The sequence below is a fragment of the Neolamprologus multifasciatus genome, chromosome 23, assembly GCF_963576455.1.
Source record: "Neolamprologus multifasciatus chromosome 23, fNeoMul1.2, whole genome shotgun sequence".
In the NCBI taxonomy this organism is placed as follows: Eukaryota; Metazoa; Chordata; class Actinopteri; order Cichliformes; family Cichlidae; genus Neolamprologus; species Neolamprologus multifasciatus.
In genome coordinates this window covers 17877348-17886581 of record NC_140460.1, presented here as the reverse complement: position 1 = coordinate 17886581, position 9234 = coordinate 17877348, and the positions used below count along the sequence as shown (strand labels likewise).

Here is a 9234-nt window from a genome sequence, read left to right as displayed (position 1 = left end):
CTTTTGTCAATTTTGTGTTCTGGTTGATATTTTTAGACCCTGTAACACGGCACATACACCGAGCATAAAGTTTTATTTGGTATTCATTACTGCAGTAGTTGAACTGTGCGGTGAATCTAAAAAATTAAAGTCATTCAGACCTATTTTGTACCTACATTATAATCAGTCCAGTCCTTTTTGGTTACTTAAATGATCCTGTTAGAGCTGTGATATCACATGTGTTTCCTGTTGGTCAGCTTTCTCTTGATAAAGACATTTTTACTTTTGTTAAATTTTGTTTTTGTTGCTTTTTTCCTTTTTATCCTTCATAAAAGAAGGATATTCAACAGTCGCTCTGCCAAAAACAGATCACAGTTTCTACCCTGACATGTCCTCTCTCAAAATGAGCTGATATCACTCATGAGAGAAATGTCTGACATGTGTTTAATAGATTACAGACCAACGAGTCATTTACAATGTTTAAATAAGGGCAAAAATGAATTTTTGGCACAACGCCTGCTCTGAGGCAGCTGTTCTCAGGTGTTCTGCCTCCTGTCATGTTAAACACAGTTTCCTCACTCTCCCTCTCTGTGTCGTCACTCCTCTCTCTCCCCTCTGTATTTAAAGTGTGTTTCGCTGTGCTCGGAGCGCTGAGGAGTATTTCTGCTCTTCCTCAGCGGGTCCTCGGACTCCTCCCTGCCCGGGGATTATCAGACAGCCTGATCCGAGCGGGGGTCTCCAGCAGGAGGATGGCGCAGAGCGCAGCGCGGAGGCGCCATGAGAAGCTGAGCTGACTTGGATCCACTCGGAGGAGAGCAGGAGGAGCACAAGGACATGTTCTCGGAGCTGAGCGGCTTCAACCTGACCTCTAACCTCAGCGAGCCTTCCTCCGCTCCGGGTCAGGAAGGTGACGAGGAGTGGAGAGACGCGCCGCTGGAGCGGCTGTCGCGCGGAGGTCACGTGGTGGTGTCGGTGTGCCTCGGCTCCATCATGGTGTTCGGCTTCCTCAACAACCTGCTGGTGCTGGTGCTGTTCTGCCGCTTCAAGAGCCTGCGGACGCCCGTCAACATGATGCTGCTCAACATCAGCGTCAGCGACATGCTGGTGTGCGCGTGCGGCACCACCCTCAGCTTCGCCTCCAGCCTGCAGCGCCGCTGGCTGTACGGCCGCCGCGGCTGCATGTGGTACGGCTTCGTCAACTCGTGCTTCGGTAAGTGTCTGTACACCTGGAGCCTCAGAGCCCGAGAGGCTCTGTCAGGTTACCGGTCTTAGCTGACCAATCACTGGCTTCATTTAAGAGCAACTTAAAAAAAAGTTTTTCTGTTGAAACAAACAGTTGAACTTAATTTTAAACTTTATTTATAAACAGCAAAAGTGAAAAGATTATGTCAATGTTTCTGCGCTTTATTTTGAAAAGTCTCCATCCAGACTCCATGCAGCTTTCAGAGGTTTAAGAAGCGGTCCTCTAGTTTTTCATGATGCTGATTTTATTCAGTGTTTACTTACTTTACAGCTGTATTTATTTCATATTTTCTGTGGATCCAGCTGCACTTTATTCGCTTTACATTTGAGCAGTGCACAGGTTTGATCCTGGTGTTTTCTTCTCCCACCTGTTGAGTTCTCAGGGGTCACGTGGGCCATGTTTCGTGAAGTGGGTGGAGATGCAGATAAAGTGCAGCTGCCTGCTGCAGATAACAAACCTCTGCCCGAACACGGGACCTCAGGGGACCCACACATGAGCTCTGGTAATGTGATCAGAATCAGCTCTGGGTGGTTTTATTAAATGTAGCACACAACAGAAAATAATCAGACCACAGGAAGTGGACTGTTACCTGCTCTGTTCTCACCTGGGTTCAGTTTGAGCTACATGGAGCTGCAGCTTCAAGACTTGTATAGGCTCAGTTTCACAGACATGGATTAAGTCCAGTCTGGCTGGTTAGTAACCTTGGTTGTTGTTAACAAGTCCAACAAATTTAGATTGGCATCTAAACCACGCCCATCAGAAAAAAAGAAATAGTTAAAAACAGTAAACAGACAATAACAACAATAATAAATACACACCTGAGGGAATGATTGTGCAGAGTGCAATGACAGTCCTGAAAGTTGTTATCAGTGCAATGCGGGGGGTCAGTTATGGCACCAAATCACAACAGCAGCCACTTTTTCGTTTAAATAAATTATTAATTACTGATAAACTGTTGAGGTATTAAAGACTTCTTGGGTATAGTGAGAAAAAGATTGTTTTTTTTCTATTTCCAACTTTTCTTTTGATAAAGCTCCAATTTACCGGTCGCCATGGTGACATCCCCTCTAAAGAGCCTGGACAATATAGCAGCTGGAGGCTCAATTTATACTTCCAGTAGATCAATATAGTTTCAAATGATGCTGAGGGTTACAGTAAAAAAAAAAGTGACAGGTTGTCTACCAAACAGCAGATCAGGTGCATCAAGTCAAGTAAGGACATAAAACGTTATTATTGTGGTAATGTGATTTTCCTTTCAAGTGCTCCACAGCAAAAGAGCTGAAAATATAAAGACAAACAGTTATCCAGAAGCATATTTAAAAAGATAAGCTTTCAGCTGCTTTTTTAAAAAGCTCAGGAGGAAGAGTGCTGCAGTCTGGGGCCATTGTTGGAAAAAGCTCTTAAGTTCTTAGCCTTGTATGGTGCACAGACAGTAGGCTCAGATCACATGACCTCAGGGCCCTATGGGAGATGTATGGATATAAAAGTTCACCCATATACGCTGGTGCTTGCTCATGCAGAGACAAATCTGCTACATGAACTTCTGTTTTCTCTTCATTTAGATGGAGAAAATTGTCAGTATGTCAGTATCCAACCTTTGGTAAAGCCGAGCACCTCTGCAAACTCTGTAGCTTAGAAACATTTGGGCCTTAAGAGAGATATAAAACTCAATGTCATCGACATATCATTGATCAGTAATGCTCTTAAAAGTGCCCAACATGTGCTGAGATGGGAGCAGATATAACAGAAAAAGTAAAAGCCCCCAAACAGAACCTTTTGGCACAATGAGAAGTGGAAGAGGACCCTAACCTACAAGCAGCCACAGAAAAGCTTCATTCAGACAGATATGAAGAAAACCATTTCAAAACAGATCCTGATCCACCCACCCAGCTTCTTAGGCTATCGTGCATAATGTGATGTCAACAGTATAACAGGCAGAGGTCACGTCCAAAATCAACAGACCAGAACATTCTCATGCATCGCAGCACACTCTACGAAAACATGTTGCAGTGGAATGAGCTCTTCAACAGCTGGATTGAAAACTATCCAGAATGCTGTATTTGTCCAGAACAGCTGTCCAAAATCTTAGCAGTAAACAGTAATTTAGAGAAGAGTATGTAGCTGCTAAGAAAAGAAGGGTCAGCTTATTTTGTAAGTGGGTGGATAAGAACATTCTTAAAATAAACAGAAACTTAACCAAAGACCAGTGACGTGTTGATTTTAGTGACCACAGTAGCTGTTAGGCTGAAAGACATTTTTTGAACAAGTATGCTGGTATAATGTTAAGAGAGCAGGAGCCTACTTTCACTGAGACAACTAATTTTACCAGCTCAGGTAAAGAAGGTAAAAAATAACAGGCTGACCTGGGGTAGGAACAGGCACCAAACAGGAAGATGCCAAATATTATGTCTCACATTACAGATTTTTACTACAAAGAAAGAAAGAAAAATAAATATCAAATTTTATGACTGTTTTTTTTTTACATTGACCACTGTAAATAGTCTCAGCAGAATTAAGGCAAATCTATTCAAATTACAATTTTTGATGCTAAACATGATTTAGTTACTGCACAGAGCTCAAATGGAGTCAGTACTGAAGATGTGAAAGCTGAAGTAGTGGTGACCCCTCCACACTATCATGATTTGCACTTACCTGCCCCTCTAGACTGAGCGGCAGGTAAGTGGACTTCCAGGGTAATTCCTTTATTTATGTTGCCTTTAAATTTCTGACAAGAGTCAGTCATTTCCAGTTCCAAGGCAACGTACCAATATGGTTACTGCTGAAGATCACAGTTTTTATGCAGTATATGTTTTTGAAATGCTGCTCTCTGTGGAATTATCATTCTTATTCTTTGTTTTTACTAAGGTTACTGTAGCCCTGTAGTTATTCTGTTTTTTAATCTGCTCATGGCTGCTGGATTAAACTTGAGCTGGAGTCCATTAATTTTTCTGCATGTTAACGGATGTATTTTCTTTATTTCCAAACTGTAGATGAGTCCTTTTTTTTAAGTTAATCTGATCACTTCCTGTCTTTGTTCTTAGGCATTGTCTCCCTGATCTCTTTGTCCATCCTGTCCTACGACCGCTACAGCACTCTGATGGTGTACAACAAGCGGTCGGCGGACTACAGAAAACCCCTGCTGGCAGTGGGGGGGTCGTGGCTGTATTCGGTGATATGGACAGTGCCCCCCCTATTGGGCTGGAGTAGTTATGGCCTGGAGGGGGCGGGGACGAGCTGCTCGGTGTCGTGGACTGAGGAGTCACCTCGCTCACATTCATACATTATCTGTCTGTTTGTGTTCTGCCTTGGGCTCCCCGTCCTCATCATGGTGTATTGCTACAGTCGCCTGCTCTATGCTGTCAAACAGGTGGTTCACAGATGCTGAACATCTGGCAACTCAATTTATAATTTATATTTTCAATAAAATAACGTCAACTAAAATAGTTTTTAGTAGACATGTGTATATATTATATATATATATATATATGTATATTACATAATTTTTTTTCCTTTAATTAAATTTGCATATTTATTTACATTATTCAATTTATTCATTTATAATTTGCTATTTTAGGTACTGTATTTACACTTTTAAAGGTATTTTTACTACCTAAATATTACAATATTTGTGCTTTGTTGCTTCTGACAGGGGTTTTTCTGTCTTTATCTTTTATTATTTCTGTATACTTATTTATGTTCTATTTTCCTGTCATGAGATTTTGATGGGACATTTTTGAAAATGTTTTTATAATAAAGTCCCTTCATCTTGTCTGTCAGGTGGGTCGTATCAGGCGGACAGCAGCTCGTCGGCGAGAGTTTCACATTCTGTTCATGGTCATCACCACGGTGGTGTGTTACCTGATCTGCTGGATGCCATACGGCGTTGTTGCCATGATGGCCACCTTTGGCCGGCCAGGACTCATCAGCCCCGTTGCCAGCGTCATCCCTTCAATCCTTGCCAAGACCAGCACCGTCATCAACCCTGTGATCTATATCCTCATGAACAAACAGGTGAGTGCTGGACTGAGCTGTTATCAGGTAGCAACAGGGCTTAAAATACAATTTGTCAGTACCGTAGGTAGGAGCACTGACACACTGATGAGGAAGAAAATAACAATGCTAATAAATAAAAAAATGCACCAAAAAAGTAAAATGAATAAATAATATTTTCTAATTTTTAATGTAGATTTTGTGATTTTTTTTCAACTTTTATTTTATACATATTAAAAAAAATACATAGGAAAAACTAAACATATATATAAACATAATGAGTAAATGAACATTTTTATGTTCATATTTTTTTTTCTTTTTGAATATTTAATTTAAGTGAGACAGAGAGGTGTGGCAGAATTGTTTTTTAATTTAATCTTAGTGCAAACTACATCAGTATGATGCCTACACACAGACAGAAACACACATGATGTCATTAACGAAGTACATCACAATGTTTTCTTTTTTTTCAAAATTGTATATTTATTGAAAACTGTATTTAAAAAATGAACTTTAAATAGCAAATAAATATTCCATACTTTGAACGACCTAGCTCTCTAAAGCAGGGGTGTCAAACTCCAGTCCTGGAGGGCCGGTGTCCTGAAACTTTTACATGTGTGTCTCTGCTGCAACACACCTGAATAAAATTAGTAGGTCTTTAGCCAGACTATAGAACTTGGCTGCATGCTGAAGTGGCAACCCCTAACTCTACTCAACTCTACTGAATCAAATGGCTGAATTGCCACCTCAGCATGCAGTCAAGTTCTATAGAATCTTGCTAATGACCTGCTATTTGTATTCAGGTCTGTTGCAGGTTGGACACATGGAAAAATTTCAGGACACCGGCCCTCGAGGACTGGAGTTTGACATCCCTGCTCTAAAGGAATAAGAAGGAAAAATCGAAAATAAATTCTTAACATATCTAAAAAACTGAAAAAATAGAAATTATATTGGTTGTAAATATTTTAAATATTTTAATTGAGTCTACATGTACAAAGATATACAGTTACACTTTAAAGTTTTAATGGAAGATTAAAAAGTAAGACAATTGAAATTAAAAAAACAGATGTTGCTTTTTTTGCTTGTTTTTTAATTAAGAACATCTGTTCAACTCTTTGTTAACATAAGTATCAGCGAGTCACATGAAAGCAACTCAGTGCATTAAGGCATGTAGACATGGTGAAGACGGCCTGCTGAAGTTTAAACTGAGCATTAGAATGAAGGAGAAAGACGTTGTGGGAGCCAGATCCAGATACTGCTGCGACTTTCCCACATAACCATCTATAGAGTTTACAGAGAGTAGTCTTTAAAAAATTTTTTAAAAATCCAGTGAGTGGCAGTTCTCTGGGAGAAAATCTCTTGTTGATGCCAGAGTTCAGAGGAGAATGTCCAGACTGCTTAGAGCAATTAGAAAGGAAACAGGAGCTTGTTACTACTAAGGTATGCAGAAGAGCATCTCTGAATGCACTCAGCCATGTCTCAGCGGTTGAGGCTGGTGATGGTGCTACAAGTTCTTTTAGAAAACAAATGAAATTTAATTACACTGAAAAGCAAAGAAACATTTGGTTTATTTTGTGAATATCATGTTTGCTCAGTAAGAGACTATCTGCCTGGAGATAACATCAACATCTGTCTGTTAATGAAGAAGGTATTATCATACAGAGCGAGTTTGGACTGGAGAGCTCACAAACTCCCATTTACACCGTAAAAAATATACTTTCATGGCATATCATTTGACTAATCAACAAACTTCAGATGAGGTTATTGGGTAAGCGAGGGTGGAGCTTAAGACAGAATAGCTGCCAACACTGGCATTGACATATATTATATTAAAACCATTAACAAAAACAAAAACAAATCTCTTTGTCAGTTCTACCGCTGCTTCCTGATCCTGTTCCACTGTAAACACCCACTGACGGAGGATGTACAGTCCTCCATGCCCTCCAAGACCACCATGGTCCAGCTGAACCGGCGCGTGTTGGATGGCAGCCCCGCCGGGCCATCTGGTACAAAACCCATTGTGCAGGACGTGGAAGGAATCAGCACTGCAGAATCTGACAAAACCGACCCCGTAGAGCTGCCGCTGCCACCCCTGCCACTGCCTGAAATCTCCTCCTCCTGACAGCCCTAAGCACTGACTGTTCACTGAAAAGTGGGGCCAGCAAATGTCTGTTGTTTGAACCCTTCAACCACCAACATCTCAGCTCATACTCACACCCATACTCATCACTTCTCAGTTTGTATGTGTTTCATTTTTTTGGGAAACGATGAGGTCATACCCTAGATGCCAACCGTATTCAGCTGCTGTAATTATTGATTTAATAATGTGAGCTAAACTAATCTAACAGAAGAGTTAAATCCTGTTTTTGGATTCAACCTCAGACTTTAATGACTAATTTGTGGGTATTTTTCTATGGTCTGTGTTCTGTTGGTGTGTTGGGAATAAAGTGCTGTGCTCTGCTTTGACTCTCTGACTTTAATTTTAGCAGGCTCAATATGACCGATGATCAGTAGTTCTGATGCATGCATGTCCTTTGATTTATTTATTTATTTATTGGAAAACTACACAATTTCACTGTCCATAAAGAAGGCCACTAATACAAGATACGAGCTATTGCAAAGAAATGAAAGTTAAGGCCACTGTACAGGCCTGATTTTACAAATTTATGCTTGGTCTTAATGCCCAAGTCTCTTTTTTGCTGCTGCAAGTGCAACTAAAACAAGTTGTTGGGTCTGTGTTTCCACAAGCCCCACTGGTTTAGAGACTTATTCATCATGAAGAAAACAAGACAGTCAGTGATCGATCAATCGATTTACTTGCAAGGGAGGCCTCGTCGGTGTCTACCACGAAATGACCCCAACGACGGCCTCCGCTTGCTGTCTTTTATTGGGAAAACAGTTCACACAATACACAATAGTTTACACGCACCTCCCCTCGTAACCCCCCTTGGCACTGTATGTAGATGTGTGTGTGTGTGTGTGTAAGAATGTGTGTGTATGACCTCCTGCTGACCAAAAGGGTCATAAAAGCAGGAAGCAACATCACAAGAAACAGATCTTCCAGATAGGATGTGCCTGTGATAAAACACCACAGCTCCCACCCAGAACCTCGAGAATCTGGGGAGGGGGACAAAGAATTCCTTTCATCACAGAGTTAAAACAATGTAGAGATGGTAAGCATAAAAATGACAACATTTAACAATTCACTTTAACAAAGTCACATTAGAAAATTCATCACTTACATTAAATGATTTTGACTCAGTCAGATTAGTAATCGAGCGCTGGTTCATAGAGCTACGTTCTACCTGCGGAGTGTTACTGAGCGGACCTACAGCATCTTGAGCTGGAGCGGGGCACAGATTAAGTACACTATTCAGAAGTCATTTGTCATGTCAAATGACAGGTGGATAAACTCTCAGGTTGGTAATAAATGTATTACCTGTATAAGAAAAAGCATCATGTAAACAAATGAGAGCCTAACAGTAACTGTTATGCTAATTTAGCTTAGTTTGCCCTGGGTTCATCTTTGACAAACAAATATGATTGACTGTTTCCAATAGAATTCCACAGTTGTCATCTTGTACCCTCTCAGAGCCCCGTGTGCTTGCAGAGACCCCTACAGTAGGGAAATGTGCAAAAAGACTGTAGAAACCATTGTATTTTAGGTTTATTTATGTCTTACACAGCATCCCAACTCTTTAGCTAACTTAATAACTTTAGCTAAAGTGAATAGTTAGTCTAATTCATTAGTGCAGCATTACTGGATCGCCCCTGTTTGACATGATATGCAGTGTTGGGGACTAACGGAATACATGTACCGCCGTTACGTATTTAAAATACAAAATATGAGTAACTGTATTCCGTTACAGTTACCGCTTAAAAAGGTGGTATTTAGAATACAGTTACTTTGTTGAAATAAATGGATTACACGGCGGTACTTTCCTGTTTCATATTGTGGCGGGTCAGGCCTGTTTGGGTTTTGTTTGACAGCTAGGTTCTGTTGTTCCAGGTGACAGCGTTCG

General features: G+C 40.7%; 1 protein-coding gene across 2 annotated transcripts; it reads left to right on the top strand.

The window, feature by feature from the left end:
• The first annotated feature begins 552 nt into the window (after positions 1–552).
• On the top strand, positions 553–7672 carry LOC146491320 (pinopsin-like). Of its 2 annotated transcripts, none has more exons than XM_085151904.1 (4): positions 553–1189; positions 4264–4589; positions 4979–5233; positions 7083–7672. In XM_085151904.1, the coding sequence occupies exons 1-4, from the start codon at positions 814–816 to the stop codon at positions 7332–7334; spliced, it is 1209 nt and encodes a 402-aa protein (XP_085008030.1). In that variant the 5' UTR covers positions 553–813; the 3' UTR covers positions 7335–7672. The 2 variants fall into 2 exon arrangements, with proteins under 2 accessions (XP_085008030.1, XP_085008031.1); XM_085151905.1 differs by having other exon boundaries at positions 560–1189; positions 5000–5233.
• Positions 7673–9234: the final 1562 nt, after the last annotated feature.

Bases quoted from the DNA above. Each gene is read 5' to 3' on its own strand.
- LOC146491320 (XM_085151904.1), top strand. From the start codon at position 814: ATGTTCTCGGAGCTGAGCGGCTTCAACCTGACCTCTAACCTCAGCGAG. The intron at 4,590-4,978 runs GTGGTTCACAGA...TTTATAATAAAG, and splicing joins TGCTCTATGCTGTCAAACAG to TCCCTTCATCTTGTCTGTCA. The intron at 5,234-7,082 runs GTGAGTGCTGGA...TCTCTTTGTCAG, and splicing joins ATATCCTCATGAACAAACAG to TTCTACCGCTGCTTCCTGAT.